General features: G+C 41.5%; 1 protein-coding gene across 2 annotated transcripts in view; it reads left to right on the forward strand.

Moving 5' to 3' along the window:
- Nucleotides 1-17,710, forward strand: part of lyst (lysosomal trafficking regulator) — a 62,196-nt gene that overhangs the window by 20,143 nt on the left and 24,343 nt on the right. For both annotated transcript variants that reach the window (XM_084947775.1, XM_084947774.1), the window contains exons 5-12: nt 1,073-1,163; nt 3,794-5,888; nt 10,976-11,918; nt 12,020-12,181; nt 14,345-14,501; nt 16,215-16,426; nt 16,547-16,613; nt 17,128-17,237. In XM_084947775.1, the coding sequence (XP_084803901.1) occupies nt 1,073-1,163; nt 3,794-5,888; nt 10,976-11,918; nt 12,020-12,181; nt 14,345-14,501; nt 16,215-16,426; nt 16,547-16,613; nt 17,128-17,237 (3,837 nt within the window). The remainder of the gene's footprint in view (nt 1-1,072; nt 1,164-3,793; nt 5,889-10,975; nt 11,919-12,019; nt 12,182-14,344; nt 14,502-16,214; nt 16,427-16,546; nt 16,614-17,127; nt 17,238-17,710) is intronic.

Consider the following 17,710-nt stretch of genomic DNA (forward strand, 5'->3'; position numbering starts at 1 on the left):
GACGCTGAAAACCGATAAAAACCCTGAAAACCATGCATTTCACACCTGAGCCTCAACTCTCGCGGCCCAGTACCAAACGACTCACGGACCGGTACCGGTCCGAGGCCCGGGGATTGGGGACCGCTGTTCTAAAGAACAGAACCATCAAAGGTTGCGCTGGAGCACCGACGTTTTGAGCCAAGGCAAATAGGCACGTTGGCCATATCTCTTACCCTGTATTCACATTTCAATAACAAGTACACTTGAGACAAAAAAGAACTGAAAACAGTTGTGGCTATAATGTTCATTTACCCCTGGACCAGAAAAAACCTAAGAGAAGCACCAATTAGAAACACAGAAGGAGTGGGACTTCATCCTCTGCCAAGGATGCTATTATTACTCTCCTTTGGGCATTTCCACAGCAAAGGTGTTTGGTGTTGTGTTCATACTCTTCTATTATGAATCGTTAAGAAAAGAACAGCTTATTTTCTCCCTTCACTATCCAAAATGTACCTTTTGCAATAAATGGAGATGCATATTTGTAAAAAGTAGTAGCTGAATATAATACTTTGAAATGCTCAAAATGATCCTGGAATGAAATGGATTGCACTTTTTCTTTTTTTAATGCAGTCTAAGTCAGCGTGCGCTATAAACTAAACATCCTGTATGTTTTTGCTAAATCAGAAAGCTGTTTAATTCACACATGAAGGAGTAGGTTTATCATTTTTAATTAACACCTGGAGGAGGAATCCCCTGGATAGACATGAGCTCCCCGAGGTCTCAGAAGTAAGTCTGTCATGTAGCTGCTACATTGCTCCTCGACGCACTTGCATTGGAGATTAAATAACTAATTCAATAAAAGTGCATATAAAAAATAAATGCATTATTTCCAGCTGAAGGAAGTTTTTCAGTTTGTTAAATTTAGATGCAAGGCAGATTATTGTGTCTGGCAATAATCTATTCATTCTAACTGTTGAAAGTAGTGCAAACCAAGTGTGGTGGGTGTGTCTTGGTGTGACATTGGAGTGTGACCACAGGGAAAAGCAAAGAGAGGCTTTCTAGGTAAACTCAGTGTGCTTTGCTGCCCTCTCAGGAGCTGACCTGTCGCGAGGAACTGCTCACTCTGCTGCTGTCTTTACTCCCATTGGTCTGGAAGATTCCTGTGCTGGAGGAAAAAGCCCCAGGTCAGTGCCCACACATGACGTGTAATGTAACATTACCTAAAAAGTTTCCTTTAAATGTGTCCAATTCATAAGTATAAAATTAGCTAACCATTATAGTTACTCTGTTTCATGTTCTAGCGTTTACATTATTCTTAAAAAATTATTACTATCAAGCAATCCCATAAAGTTGATTATGGGAGAAAAGAGACTGAAAAAGTCACTTGAATGAATGAGCATGCATCAAGACTATCAAGCAGTCTTCCAGCATCAGGTTTGGTGGGTTTATCAGTAATATGCAAGAGTCTTTACCCATTGTTCATTTCTTTATATTTTCATTGGCGAATGGGGAAATGAATGCAAGGATTTATGGAAACGTGCAGACACACATGGAAATAACATATATAAGTGAACATTAAAAGTTAGTGTTTTCACCTTTATTCTTTTGCACAGCTTTAGTTGAGCTTCTTTGTAATTTCTTTAAGTAGCCTTCAGGAATAGTTCTCCAGTTTCTTTGGATGTTTGCTGCCTTTTATTCTGTTCTCTGTTAAGACAATCCTTCAATAATGTCGAGGTCCTTGACTAATAGTCTTCAGCTGTGTTTTTCTATCCATGCTTATGCTTTTACTGCTCTGGCAGTGTGTTTGGGATCATTTTCAAGCTGAAAAACGAAGCCATTACCATGGTTTTTGCATTGATAATTAAATCTATTTTGAAAAGCTCAAGAGTTTTGCACACTACTATGTGAAGACTACTGTACTATGTGAAGACACTGAAATTGGTTTTGACTTTAAATTGCGTCTCTAATGTCCTTATTAAATTACTTATTTTTATTTCAGGGCTGTACTTGCACAACACAAACTTTCTACTGTACTTGTTTCACAACGGATTAATCAATTTTAACCATTTACGACATTGTGAATGATGTTAGTATTGCAAGCACAAGCAGCCACAGAACAGGAGAAGAGCAGTGATTACAGAGTCCTGTGACCACCAGATGACACTGGCATTTAGTACAGGGCTGCCGATCCTTTCTAACATGCACCCTAGACATTTTTACTTTAATTAATTCTTGCTTACTGAGAGTTTGAGCAAACAAGGTACGGCTGCTGAGATGCAGCTGAGCATTACACTTAGGAAGTAATATTTTTGATATTTAAAAATAGATATTTGTCAGGCTGGTGTCTAATATTAAGTTTCAAATACTAAAATGTGACATTTACAGCTGCTGAGTATACGTCTACAAGTATACTGGCTAAGGTATGTCTATAGGTAGTCCTATGAAAAATGTTGCCTTTTTGGTATTTGTACAGATAACATTTTGTACTCTTTGAAGCAATACCAATTAATACAAGTGTATTTAAACCCAAAATGTAACAACTTGACTGCATTAAACATTTGCCTATATTAAATCAGTAAATAAATATCAGACACTTGCAAAAAAATACACCTGTACATATGTAACACTATCAGATCCACATAAATGGAATCCAGCGTTTGTGAGATCTAGGGTTGGGTATTTTCCTTTCTGTGGGAGTTTGTGGTATAATCACTCCAGTCGCAGTCAGGTTTTAAGAGAAAACCTGAGGGGATACCTACGAGTTAGTCAGGGTGATTTAAAAGTATGTTAGTCATGGTACACATAACAATGATTGGCTCCAGCAAGTTCAGATCAAGATCACTTGATGCGTAAAAAGAAATGAATAAAAAAAGGCCCAATGAACCCTCCCAGATTTTATCTCGGGATCTGCAGGTAACTCTTTCAACTATCAGTGATAAAGTGCATGTATTTACAATCAGAAAGCAATAGAAGAATTTTAACTTGCATGGGTGCAGGGCCAATAAAAGTCTTTTCTATCCAAAAACAACATTAAAGCTGCAGCTTGCCAGTGAACATATGGGCAAAGAGCTTACCTTTTGGAATATTGTGTGGTCAGAGTAATGATAGGATGTAGAGCACAGGCCAAAGACAGCTTTTGATGAAAATAACCCCATTCAAACTGTGAAGCATGGTGGTGAAAATGGTACGGCTTGAGGTTGCTCCTCTGCCTCAGGGATTTGGCAGCTTGTTGGCAGGGCTTTAACTTTCATTTTTCACTATCAAAGCTTACTTGTTGATGATGATGTGAAGCTATTTGTAAATGGTAAAAGGACTGGCACTTTTCTGCTCAATCTGAGCACTCAAAGCGCAGTCTGAGTGCTCAGATTGTAGTCTGAATGTCTAAACAATGTAGGACCATTTAATAGGATAGTGCTTCTAAGGACTCAAAGAAATCAACCAAGGAATGGTACAAAAACAAAAAAATGAGGTGGTGTTGAATGGCTTGGTCATAAAGAAAAAGACTTTCTATTCCATTCCATTTAGATTTGCTGGGGAAACCCTGTATAAGATTTTTTTTCTTATACAGGGTGCCATAGTAGTTTGAAAGGTTACTATATTTTATCCACACAAACATTTCACATCTATTGATATTTTTGTTGAAAAGGTTTATTTTGGTCTTGTTTGAGTAGGTCACTTTTATCTGTAGACACCAGGATCAAGTGCTTGTCTAAATATTAAAACAATACTCTCACTTTGTGGGATTTTCTTACTTTTTAGCGATTTGCATGCACCTAGAACAAGTATGATAGATATGTATTCTATGTATTGACAGATTTCACCCTGCCGTCCCTGCTGGAGGTATTCCTGAACCGGGAGGTGAAGGCCATCCCTCTCAGAACAGGGCTGAAGGCTACAACAGATGAGCAGACCTCTGGGAAGAGATCCCGTGTTGCCAGCAGTACCTGGAAGTCACGGAGGTCCCAGCGGACAGCGCAGAGATACTCTGTGAAAGATGCTCGCAAGTCTCAGGTTTCTACCTCAGATTCAGAAGCCAACTCTGAAGACAAAACTGGCCCAGGTAGTACACGGAGCCGAAGATCACATGGCTCCACCATCCAGGTAAGCTGTCAGCATCATCGATCAGACGCCTCGCAGTTCACGTCCACCGGCACCACCACCACAGAAACCATGAGTGCCCCATACCCACATCCCAGAGCCCCTGGATCCCAGATGGCTGACAGCGAAACCCTAACAGACCCAGCTGCAATATCAATATTCAACCGAATGGAAAACTCGCCTTTTGATCTCTGCCATGTGTTGCTTTCCTTGTTGGAGAAAGTGTGTAAATTTGACATGAGCATCAACCACAACCCTGGCCTGGCAGTCAGCGTTGTACCCACTCTCACAGAGATCCTTACTGAATTTGGAGATTGTTGTGGTCCAGGGGGTGGAGGAGGAGCAGGACCAGAGGAGCTTGCTGGAGGCTGGACAGAGGAGCCAATTGCACTAGTTCAGAGAATGCTACTACGAACCATCTTGCACCTGATGTCTGTGGATGTGAGTCAGAATGACAGCCTTCCAGACAGCCTGAGACGTAGTCTAACAGACCTGCTGCGAGCCACTCTCAAAATCCGGAGCTGCTTGGACAGACAGAGTAACCCTTTTGCTCCTCGGCCCAAGAAGACTCTACAGGAGGTACAGGATGACTTCTCATTCTCTCGTTATCGCCACAGAGCGCTACTGCTTCCAGAACTTTTAGAAGGAGTACTGCAAGTGCTGCTGGGTTGCCTGCAGGCTTCCACTCCCAACCCTTTTTTCTTTAGTCAGGCTCTAGAGCTCATCCATGAGTTTGTTCAGCACCGTGGCCTGGAGCTCTTTGAGACTACAGTGCTTCGACTGGAGGGACTTGGCAGAGCCAGAGATTCTAAAGTTGGAGGTGAAGCCTCAGAGAGGCTACGAGGCCTCATTGCAGGGGTCTTCAAGATTGTCAGTGCTGTAAAGAAGGCAAAGTCAGAGCAGCTGCATCAGTCTGTGTGTGCCCGACGGCGCCATCGTCGCTGTGAATATTCCCACTTCCTGCATCATCACAGAGACTTGTCAGGTTTACCCGTCTCTGCTTTCAAGCAAGCTGCTAGGCGCAACCCCTTTGAAGAGGATGGAGAAGGCGGAGGAGAGATGGAGGGTGAAGCAGTACGTTATCCTGAGCGCTGCTGCTGCTTGGCTGCCTGTGCCCACCAATGCCTGCGGCTCCTACAGCGCCTGTCCCCCAGCGGGCCAGGTGTGTTGCAGGTATTGGCTGGGGTGCAGGCTGTTGGAATCTGCTGTTGTATGGACCCCCGTTCAGTCGTAGGACCTTTACTCCATGCCTTTAAAGCTCCAGGGCTGCGTAGTTACCAGTCTCATGTTCTTAGTGTCCTGGGGAGACTGATCTTAGACCAGCTTGGTGGGGGACAGCCTTCAGAAAAAGCCAAGCTGGCCTCATGTAACATCTGCACTCTGGATAGCAGCCAGCTGCCAGGCCTGGAGGAGACATTGCAGCACGGGGAACCTTCAGCTATTTCTACCAGCCTGTGTTACCGCTCCCAGGGTATTCTGCCAAGTGGAGGGGGCACTGAGGATATGCTGTGGAAGTGGAATGCTCTGGAGGCCTACCAAGAGCTAGTGTTTGGTGAGGACTGGCAGCTTAGTCAGCAGATAGCTGGCCATGTGTGCCACCTAACTCAGAGGGGCAATGCTATAGTGCAGTGGCAGCTCTACACACACATCTTCAACCCTGTGCTGCAGAGAGGGGTAGAGCTAGCCCACCACGCCCAGCAACTGGGAGTTTCTACTGTCTGTACTCAGGTCTGCAGCTATCACACGCAATGCCTGCCCGTGGAGGTACTACTCGTTTACCTACAAACGTTACCATCGCTTCTCAAATCAAGGTGAGCTGGTTCACAGGTTTAGTTAGTTTAAAATATAAAATATAATTCTCAGTTTTCCCTCTTCATCTGGCTGTGTGTGTGGGGTGGACGACCCACAAAAACAACCCCCCTAACCCTGGGGTGGTGGTTAGGGTTAGGAGGGTTGTTTTTGTGGGTCGTCCCCCCCCGTAGCATTTTAACATTGTGCAAGTTTCTATATGTAAAATGAGAATCTAAATCTGTGTTTTAGATTTAGATGTCAAAACCACCTGAAAAAAAGCAGCAAAGTTCTTTGGTTATGAATATTTTCAGAAGCATCAGCAATTTATTTTATAAATTTCTTCTGAAAGACAAGTGATATAGATGTTTATTTCGATAGATATTGCATATTTCTTTCTTATGAAATGGATTCCTGTCCTTTTGATACAATGACCTAAAGCAAATATAAGCCGCCTGTTCAAAGTAGGATACCTAATCTACTTGGAATTTCTTTGTCATTAGATCTATCCCTCCAGGTCATTGCTAATTAATGCTAATCAATAATTTAGCACTGCTTTGTGAACTCAGCGAGAGAGAGAGGATTATTGACAGTTTATGTAACAGTGTCGTGAGTACAGTAGCATAACATAGCAGAGGCAGATAATATTTGTTCATGTACTTTTATCAAAATGCTGGCAAATGTGAAGTTGTGTAAAACTGTGTTTTTGGTGTGGATATTCTCAGTTGTCTGTAGAATTCTGAGATGTTGAGACAATCCAGAGACATACAGGTTAATTAAACTCTGAAACGCCCATAGAATGGGACGTGCAGAGGTTTGTGCCTGTGTGTTAACCCAGGTGACCTGCCTAGATTACATCTCAGTGGCCGCTCTACACATGCTGTGATTGGTTGCATGTTCTTGCGACCCTCAGCAAGATCGGGAGTGTTAAAAAATAGATGGCTGGATGCTTTGAGATGTTTTGTCAGCAGTAGGCTGATAGATTTCCTTGTTAAAATTCAGAGAGTTCTCTGCTCTCTGCAGGTTTGACTGACATCTGTGATGGGTTTGGTTTTTTTTCTCTCTTTTAACCAATCCTCTGAATTACATTTTACAACTCTTTAGAGCATAACAATAAACTACTCATATCAATGAGGTGTCTGATAAAATATTTACTGATAAAAAGTCCACATGTGTTTTAACAGGAAAAAACATTAATAGCCTAATAGCTAATCAGTTTAACTCTGCTGCTATTTTTTCATTATGTTAATTTTTTTTGAGACCAAATGCACAACAATTTACTTTTAGATTCAGAAAAGCATGAATCAAAATTCTCAGCTTGTGTCGAGACTTTTAGTTTAATTAATAGACTATAAATGTAGATCTATAAGTTTATATAAACAAGTTTTCACTTATCCTCAAAGCCCAAATGAGGGGGTATAACATTTACAATTAAAACTCTCTTTTATGTTTTCTGCAGCAACTTTAAGGTTTTTGTGCCAGATTCAGTTGTTTGGTATACAATGGATGTAGTTTTAGATCTAGTTGTATTGGTCTGTTTTATTATATCCTCAGCTCACAGAACACAGGATAGTTGGTGCGTGGCTGGCTTATTAAGATGTTAAATCTGTACTGGTCTCAAGGATGAAATTGAACGACCACATTTCCCCATGAAGTCTGCAGCATTACTCCATGACAGGCTCCAAATTAAAAAGTCTTCATTGGTACTGAATTTGCAGTTGCATATGGTCAGACCTCACATCTTTGCACATGGTCACTCTCGCTAGGTTAGACTATACAGCTCCATCTACTGGGCTATATACATATTTGTTCCAAATATAGCTACAAAGTTAGCTGGCTGCAAAGCGGTGATTAACTTGTGTTGTTTAGGTTGACAGACAGATGGAAATTAGGCGAAATAGGATCCACAGATCATTTGATTTGGTGCACATTCATGTACGAGTTACACAAACTGGAGCTTCAGAGCCTTCAGTACTGCTGGAAAAGGTTTGAGCGACATGTGTCAGATTTTTCTGTCTTTCGTGGTCTCACAAACCGAGCGATTGAATCGATGAGGACTGAATTTTAATATTTGTGTGATCATCCTTCACGTGGATGGGCAAAACCAATTCTACTTAAGTGGTTTTTACATCACCTTCTTATGCAGTCTGCTCATGCAGGAAAAGTTATCGAAAGATAACCTAAAAGATGAGCAGCTTTTCTTCAAAGTTGGACATCATCTGATGCATTGCCCGCCACTGCATCATCTCCTGCTCGCGTTTCGGTTTCTGCGTAACAGGAATCATATTTTTCAGAAGTGAGCATTAAATATGCAGACTAATGAATAGCCATTCTGATGGACTTTCAGACCACTAATGAAAGGAGGAAATGTTGTGAAGAAGCAGATTTAATCAACTCTACATTTATTTAGAGGAAGACTGGAGAAAATGGGTTTAAATTGGTGAAAAGAAATCAACAAGTTAATAATCTGTTAAATTTGTTTTGTTTCACGCTCCCATCTCAAAGCTCTAACTGAACATCTGTGTCACCGCACACTGCAGAGAAAACTCCATGCCGACATTAAAGTGGTTGTTTTTTGTTTTTTTGTGGGATTTCAGTCCGTTTGTAATGTTAGCACTTCTCTCAAGTTGTTTTTCCACACCAAATGTTGATTTCACTCAGAGGTGACGCTTTATTCTTTCACCATAATTTACCTTGTGCTGTGATAGCGTCATTTATTATTCATCACAGCCTCAGTAGTGTGTGTATATCACCAGTAAACAAATTTAAAAGGGTAAGGTGTCAGCTGTGTTTTCCCAGTAAATATATGATTTGCCTTAAGATAACAAGTCGTGAATTTGTCTTTCATGTTGCTCAATAGAATAAACATGAAGCAGAAAAGACATTGGAGAACAAAGAAAACGCAGTAAATAAAGACTAGCAGGTGTGTCCGTGTGCATTATTGTAGATGATGACTTATTTATGTAAAGGTGTTGTGCTGGAGAGAAAATTATTTCTGCAACCTGATGAGAACAAATGGAGTTGGCGTGTGAAGGCTCCTGCGTGATGAGGTTTTTTTTCTGTCACTGGCTGGTTACAGCACTTGTCTGATTGAACTGAGCGGTGCTTTTTATTTTAATAAGGGAGTGCTGCGGTAGGAGGTATTTGTGTGCACTCTACACATCTACCCGAGTAGTCAGCATGTTGTTTATTTTGCTGGCTAATAAGAAGTACAACTCCAGTTCCAAAAAAAGTTGGGATGCTCTGGAAAATGCAAATAACAGAATGCAATGATGTGCAGATTTCATAAGCCCATATTAAATTTGCAGCAGAAGATGGAAAACGTATGTTTAAACTAAGAAAAAGGTTATTTTTAATTTGATGGCAGCAACACTGCTTGAAAAAGTTGGAACAGGGTCATGTTCACAATCACGTAGCATCTCCTCTTCTTTTAATAACAGTCCATAAACATCTGTGAAATGAGGTGCTGGAGAGAAATGTTGTCCCATTCTTATCTGATACAGGATTCTAGCTGCTCAACAATCCTGGAACTTTGTCACTCTTTCCATTTCATGATACACTAAATGTTTTCAATTGGTGAAATGTCCTCAGCACCTGGATTCTTCTACTATGGAGCCGTGCTGTTGTAGTAGATGTAGTATGCAGTTTAGACCTTCCCTAAAAAGGCATTGTCTGGATAGGAGCATATGTTGCTCTAAAACCTGGATATGCATTTCAGCAGTGATGGTGCTTTTCCAGATGTGCAGTACCATAGGCACTGAGGCACCCCCATACCATCAGACATGCAGGCTTTTAAACTGAACGCTGATAACAAGTCAGATATTCCCTCTCCTCTTTAGTCCAGAGGGTGTGATGTCCATAGTTTTCAGAAAGACTTGGTACATTTTCTAAGTACAAATATTGTATATGTTTTATATGTTCTGTGGTGATTAATAATAATTCATGGCATTCTGTTTTTATTTACATTTTACATAGCTTCTCATCTTTTTTGGTGTCACGGTTCGATATTTTTTTCGATACAAAAAATGTTCATGCTTTTTTTAATTTGTCATTTATTAAAATTATAAATAGATATTTTAACTTAAAAGTACAGTTTTTAAATTTAATATTGCTGAAACAAAGTAATAAAAAAATCTATCTGATCGAGATATCACTCATCTTTGGAAAAGAGAGTTTATTACAGAGAAATGGCTCTTTCCAAAATAAAAGCTATACTATACGCTTCTTCTGGGCTATATTCTCAGCAGCATATTAAACATATCAGGTCCCCATAAGGAGAATCATGTGCTAACGGCTGTCTAAATGACTCGGGTAAAGTTTGTAGCATGAGTGCTTGTTGTTTTTGTCTGCTTCCACTTGTCTTTGCACTAGGATGATGTCGGCGTAAATGTGCAGTCATATTCGTTGTGTTCCCACTAGTGCTGTCAGCATTAATCTGAAATGACGTTAACGCCACAATACGGCAAATCTCCGTTAACGAGCTACCGCGGATCGCCCTGTGCGTGGGGCTGGACAGCGTCAACACGTTAACGAGCTAACTGCGCTAACGCACTAGTTCCCACCCATGTAATTGAGCATTGCGTGGCACATCCGACATACTGTTTTACTTTAGTCCATGACGCGCTTACCTTCAGGGTCATGCTTCACATGAAAACCAAAATAGTTCCAAAGGCCAGATCTGAATGAGGGTGGGGGAGGTTCAATTTGCCATGTTGCAACGAGCTTAGCTTCTGTCTTGCTAGCTTGCGCTGTGCTCACTGGATCTGCGCTCGACAGTGCAGCCTAGGCGGAGTAGTCGAACGCAGATCCACTGAGCGCTGAACACAGACAGCATCGTCAGAAGAAAAGTTGATAAAATAAATTAAAAATTTTGTATTGTTCGATACATATGCGTACCGAACCGAAAGCACTGTATCGAACGGTTCAATATCAATACGAGTATCGTTGCACCCCTAATAAAAATATATACATACATACATACATACATACATACATACACACCCATTCTTTATGAGGGGGGTAATAAATGACACAGTGCATTTTAATGTGAAAAACAAGTTATTAAAATGTCCTTTTTGTTTAACTTAGTTTCTCATCTTTTGTATTATAGGGTGATCAGAGACCTTTTTATTAGCTGTAATGGACTCAACCAGGTGACAGAGCTTGTCTACTTGGACCAGACACGCTCTTTAGCTTTGAAGGTGTTTGAGACTCTGATAATAGGCAGTGGAAAGCAGCAGGCTGAGGGGGTGCTTCAGGAGCTGGAGAGTGCTGATGCTGAAGAAAGGGAGGCTGTCTTAGGCCTGGCTGAGGAACTGGGGTCCAGAGGCATCGGAGAGGGCGCACAGAGTCTCAGCAAGTTCTATGAAGGCCTGAAGGAGGCTTATCCACGACATAAGAGCCGTAGCGGCCAGGCTCGTGGACCGGGGCGCAGCCGAACAGAGATCCACCTCCATGTTATCAATCTTTTTCTATGTGTGGCCTTCCTCTGTGTCAGCAAGGAGGCAGATTCTGACCGGGACTCAGCCAATGACTCCGAAGACACTTCGGGTTATGACAGTACAGCGAGTGAACCTCTGGGTGGACGGCTGCCATATCTGTCCCCAGACAGTGTAGCCCTGCCCTCTAAAGAGCAGCTACGACGCGCCGCTGATGTTTGGTCAGTGTGTCGGTGGATCTACCTGGCCAGCCCTTTGTTCCAGAGACAATTCTTCAGGCTGGGTGGACTGGATGTCTGTTTGCGTCTCATGGCAATGGTCATTCAGAAGCTCTCCTGTAAAACGAAGGATGGAAAAGCAAAGAAGAAGAGAGACGGCAAAGGTAAAGGCAGCCCTGACTCCACAGCCACTTCACTGGGACTGGAGGAGACTTCTCATGATGCATCTGAAACCAGCAGCACCAGTCCAGCTGAAGGAAAGACCAAAGATCCATCAAAGAAACTTGAGGAAGAATGGCAACTTCAAAGTATTCGTCTCCTTGAGGCTTTGCTGGCTATTTGCCTACACAGTGCTAACTCAGCCCTGCAGAGGATAGAGCCTGAGCTTTCTTATCAGGTATGTTGAGCAATGTGTTTAATTAACTAACCCCTAAACAGGCCAAATACGCCAAAAATTACTTTGGCTTAACTTAAATTGTCATGTCCTCTCGATTATAGCTCCATTCAGTGGAGGATACCTTGTTAGAGGTGAGAGACCAGCTCTCTCGGTCTGGAGTGGTGAACTCTGACCTTGCCATACCCCTGTTTGACTCTCTCCTGAGAGTGGCCTTGGCTGAGGTGTCATCCTGTCCTGATCCCCCTGAGGAGAAGCCAGAGAGGGTAAGTCCTGCCTTGGGAGAGCCTGTGAGACAATAAATATTCTCCACTTTCATGAAACACTCATGTATAAAGAGACATGAGGTGCCGTCATTGTTGATCACATCTAATCACTCTATAAAGCTTTTGGCAAAATGTCTCTCCATTATTTGTTCAGCTGAATTCCATTTACTCATTAAAATTAATCTTTTTTAAATCTCTTTTTAAAACCATTTGTTTTCGCTTGCACAATATGTGCCTGTTTTCACACTACTAAAAAGTCACTCATGAAATAAATATTTCAAATGACTATATTATGGCACTAAATGAAAGCTGCTATAGGTTCCTTTATTGACCTTATTTTGAGCAGTTAGTATCTTGGAGGCCTTTATTGCCCATTTCTGTCCTGTTGACTCTATAATAGTTAATGCTTTTCCAAGAAAAAGCTTCCTAATCATACTTTCCTGCCTGTTTTTTTTACTTCTCTGTCTTTTATGTTACTGTTTTTCTCACTCTTTTAACAAACTCCAGAGATAATTCCTACTGGTTTCAGCAACTTGGCAGAAGGGCAAAACAAAAGGGCAAATGCCTTCAAAGGTTTCAGGCAGGGCTGAGAACTGAAGAGAGAGTTGAGAGCCTGTGTGATCAGAAACAACTGCATTTTCTTGTGTGTGACCCCATGTTATTAACTCATCATCTCCTACCAGCAGCCACTATTAACCAGTCAGACGGACAATAACATACAGTACAAACACGAGTGAAAATTGTATGTTTCTTTTTGCTGCCTCTTTTGTCTGCAGAGTGAAGTATCTGTGTATCTACAGCGTGTGTTTGAGCACCGTGGTAAAATATAATGAGCAGTGGTGTTTATTTAAGAGGCAAGCGTACAATGAGAGGAAAACCATTTTCCACCCAAGTGTTATCAAGTATCAGTACTGCCGTGTAAGGCCACTCGCACTATGTTGCTAAGCAGCTGTTATCAGCCTGATGTACAACAACAGAAATGGAGAACATAAATAATTGTAGCCCTTGTGTGGAGCCAGCAGCGGATGCAGCCTCATTTTAAAACCCAGCATGCTGCTGATGTTTCTTTGTTTTAGTGGATTTTACACTCTGCTGTCAGCTCTTCAGACAGACTTAGTTTAATTAACATATTGAAAACATTTTTTAATTCAATCAGTTCTCTTCACACATGTTGACAGTTTCTCATTTGCTCAGTACAGATGGGCCTCTACAAACTCTCCCCTCCTTAACAGTGCCACTATCAGTGCAGGCTTTGTAAAGCGTTATTTAAGATTTGCAAGAGACATGAATCTGTTTTTTTATTTATTCCGTAAATAAGGCAAACACAAACAAGAAAAAGCTGTCCGCACTTACATGACTGAAAGTCGCTGTCTCATGTCTCTCAGCCCTAGACGTGTTTTCTTCAAGTCTTAAAATGCCTGTCTGACTAAGCCTGTTCCAACACAGGAGGATTTGGCTTTTTATATAATAGATTTACCTATTTCCTAAGAGCTTAGTTCTTTCTAAGTGAGCACTGGCAGACTGTGATGTTCGCTTAACCATTACAAGTATGTGCTTGAAGCACCGAGATTAGTCTTCCACCACAAAGTTTGTCCACTGATTTAGACCATTCTTTAAAAATGTTCACCCACAATTAAATATAAAAGCAGCCTCATATTAGTTTCGAAGGAATAGAGGTGTGTGTTGCAAAAAGCCTCTTTGAACCAGGAAATGGTTTAGTTTGTCAGTTTACGTGTGTGTGTGTGTGTGTGTGTGTGTGTGTTTGCCTACATGCACATATGATGACTGTTCATGTCGAGGAACTGGGGCTGTGTGAGCGCCTTGCAGGTCAGCTGATATTTGTCTTATGACTAAAAATCTTGTACTTTCTTTTTCCCCTGTTTTGAGGGCAGTCGATTCGCCGCATCAATGTAAAAGGCATGACACTCCATGTCATGCCTTTTACATTTTACCCTAAAAATACTCCATCAAGGAATTTTTTTTTTTTTTTAAAGCAGCATTGGGTAAGCTCTTATGAAAGCAATCTTATCTTACAAAGTGCTTGAAAGTTAACCAGCCGTTGAACTTGGAGTGTATGGGATTGAAATTCATGATTTTTTTTTTCTTCTTCTCATTCCTACCTCCTTCTCTGCCTCACTTGCTCTTTCACTCTCTTCTTGCCAGAAGCTCCAGGTGTTGGTGGAGGGGGCGGCCCCAGCGGGCGATCTGTCTGAGGAGGTGGACGAGGTGCAGAGCTGTGGCGGCAAGCCCCCAGGGGAGGAGGAGGGCTACGACGCTGACAGCGAAAGCAACCCAGAGGACATGGCCAAGCAGGAAGAGGGTAGGTCCACACTTACTGCCACACACACACACGCGCATGCTTTTATTCTCACTTACTCCTCCTCAAGGATCCATAGCTGCTGCACATACCAAACCACTTCAGATATTTTTACTGAGGCTGGTTGCAGTTCACACTTATATGAGTCTTATTACTTTTCACTGCCTATTCATTTTTCAGTTTATTTTCTGAACGCTATAAATCATTTTTACTTCAGATGTTTGTCTTCTCTGCATCTTGTTTTTATTGGCTATAACAACAACAGACTAACCTCGATGGATTGAGAGGTCATGGGACCGTTATAACCCCTAAACCTGCTTGTTTTGAGTCTTGGGAAATCTTGTTTCTCACGCAGTTAAGTGTTTATTCTGTCTTTTTGCTGAATGATTAGTCCTTTCTGGAGTTCTGTGCATTCACTGAATGCTCTTTTTTCAGTGCAAATGCACATACAGACAGTTACTTCTATAATAAAGAAAAAAAACAACATCCTCCTTTGGTGTGCTGTGGAGGATGTGAAGCAATAAACAGTGGTTAGTTTTTAATTCATGCATATGACAAGGCAGAAAATGCATTTAACCTCTTGTGTCAGCTCTGTTTCACCACTTGCAGGTTAAAGACACGGCCCGATTACACTATTTTTGCTTCATCTCCTCAGAATAAAGTCATTGTTTTACGTTTTACAACCGCAGGCAACTAAATTCTTTTGGCCTCATGAGCTAGATCTTGTGACTTAAAGTCTTCATCAGATGGAAATTTTAGCTTCCCAGAAAACTCTTATGTCATGAGAAACAGAGAATCTTTAACCTTGAGTCATATTGAGCAAACCAACTTCAACTTCACAATGCAGTGCTGTTTATTTGGTAATTAGCCTTATCTCGTGTTTCTGTAAAATCAAACCACTTATTTCCACTGAAAATCCTTTTTCAATGGTACATAGCTCAACTTAGGTAACTGAGCACAAGCACCAATGACTGTTCCTTTTTTCACACTCAATTAAAACTTGATCCTTTTTCCTGTATTTTTTTTTTTTTTTTTTAAATCTAGCATTACAGCAATTCAAAATTATTTCTAATATTTAATAATAAAAATGTTTATTCCAGCTGTTCTCATTTTGTCCAAATTGGCTCCTGTAGCTGCTGCCTCCTCACATTTCCTGGTCTTTTAGCGGCGTTTACACTGCTCCAGATCCTTGTGTTTATTAGTTTGAGGTTAATTGAAAGGATGAAGACCATAAACGTAGCGAAAAGTGACGTGAAATGCATACTGTAGACTTCCTGCAATTAAATTTAACCACAGACCAAACACAAGCATCAACATAATGCACTATCAAGGCAGATGGGTATGACAGTTGGTACGTGGCTTTTAGTTTATATTTACTGCTAGCAATATGTGACTGGATGTGTGTGTGGTAGATTGTAACAAAGTGTGTAGCGGTGCAACCAAGCTTCTTTAATTAAAAGGAGTTTCTAGGAGCCGTGTGAGAGCCTGCTGGACTGCTTTCCTTGAAAACATGAGGCAGCTCTGCGGCTGAGCACAGAACTGAGGCAAATTCATTTTTATGCTCTACCTCCAAGAACCCAAGAGAGGGAATGCCTTTGAATCGTGGTGCCGTTCAAGGAGCAGAGGGTGGCATATTGTGCCTGTGCTTTAGCAAGGCAGGCAGTGCGTGCCAGTCTCTTGTTTGTGTCTCTGATCTTCTTCTGTTGGGTTTCTTAGGTTTGAAGGTGGAGCCAGCCGCATTGCATGAGTTTGTAGCGGTGGCAGACGGGCCCGGGCGAGGCGCGCTCCTGTTCCCAGAGATCTGCACGATGGAGTTGCAGCTACTTGCCTCTGGCTCCCCAGACCTGGAGGTTCTGAGTCATGTGTTTCACAGCCTGCTCGGTGCAGTACACGCCAATCGCCACAATGCTGCTCTCCTCTATGACCAGGTCCCGCCAACCACAGTTTCCTCTTTGTGCTACACTTAACCACCTCCCGTATTTGTCTTACTTTACTACTCAGCTGTGGTCTGAAGAAAATGACTGACTGCTTTGTTCCTGTTTTCACAGGGAGGAGTCAAAACTATCCTGTCTGGCTTTCACAACATTCTCAGTCAAACAAACCACTCGTTCACAGGTTTGTTCTTCATCCTGCTTTATTTTTTTTCTGTCTTATCTGATCTAAACACATATTTTTCATGTGTGACGTCTCAGGAGGAGGGGAGCCCTCTCAGTTTGCTGTTTTCCTGAGATTTTTTCTGCTTCTGACATTTCAGCTGGGTCCCCTGGGCTCAGTGTCATGTTTTATCATAGGTACCTTTAGTAGTTCTTAGTCAGTCTGTACCCGGTGGGCTTCTTTGGAACTTAAGTTGATCTTATTTGACATCATAATATCATGATGTCCAAAATCTAAAGGAAAAACAAGATAAGTGTTTGCTCTCTGTGGTGTTGGGGAGGATTTTTGTCCTTGGGATATTTTGTCAGCCAATTTCTAATGGCTAAAACATCAAATACAACATAGATTACATTCACAATTATTGAGAAATCTTAAGAAAAATCATCTATTTTCTGTGGTAAGAAATTATTCTGATGCCTGCCAAAATGCGATGTTAACTCTTTATGTAATCTGCTCTTCATTGGTCTACATTCAGATTGCCAGACTGTGCTTGTGGAGCTGCTGGTTGCCATGGTGAGCCAGAGGATCACAGCTGAGGAGCTGGCTCTATTGAGTCGCCTCTTCCTGGAGAAGACCCCACCTACTGTAAATAGCCATCTCCTATCAGTCACTCAACAGTGTGCTGTTTGCTTGCACTCGTGATGCCTGACACTGATGTCTTCTTGTTCTCAGTGCCTGCATGCTCATTTTTTTTTTTTTTTTTTGCTTGTTTTAAAGCAGGAACAAGAATCTATTTTTAACACACCGCGCTGTCACCCTCTCTTCTCACTTCTTGCCGCTTTAAAATGTATCAACACATAATGCTCCCTTAGGTAGCTTCATTCTGTATACAATTAACACCAAAGTGTGCAGAACAGATGTAATACTAGTACTTATTAACACACGTCTGCGTTTAATTGGAATTCAGACGTCTATGAGAGCAGACGGGAAGGATTTATTTTTAACAACTTGCAAGGCAAGTTAATTTTGTCATCTGTGAGGATAACACACAACTCTTTGTGTTTAGCTGTATTCATCTGCATTCTTCATGGTTTGTTTGCTGGTTCTTTATCAATATT

This window comes from Perissodus microlepis, chromosome 13 (assembly GCF_051167445.1).
Source record: "Perissodus microlepis isolate ML-2025 ecotype Zambia chromosome 13, ASM5116744v1, whole genome shotgun sequence".
NCBI classification, from domain to species: domain Eukaryota; kingdom Metazoa; phylum Chordata; class Actinopteri; order Cichliformes; family Cichlidae; genus Perissodus; species Perissodus microlepis.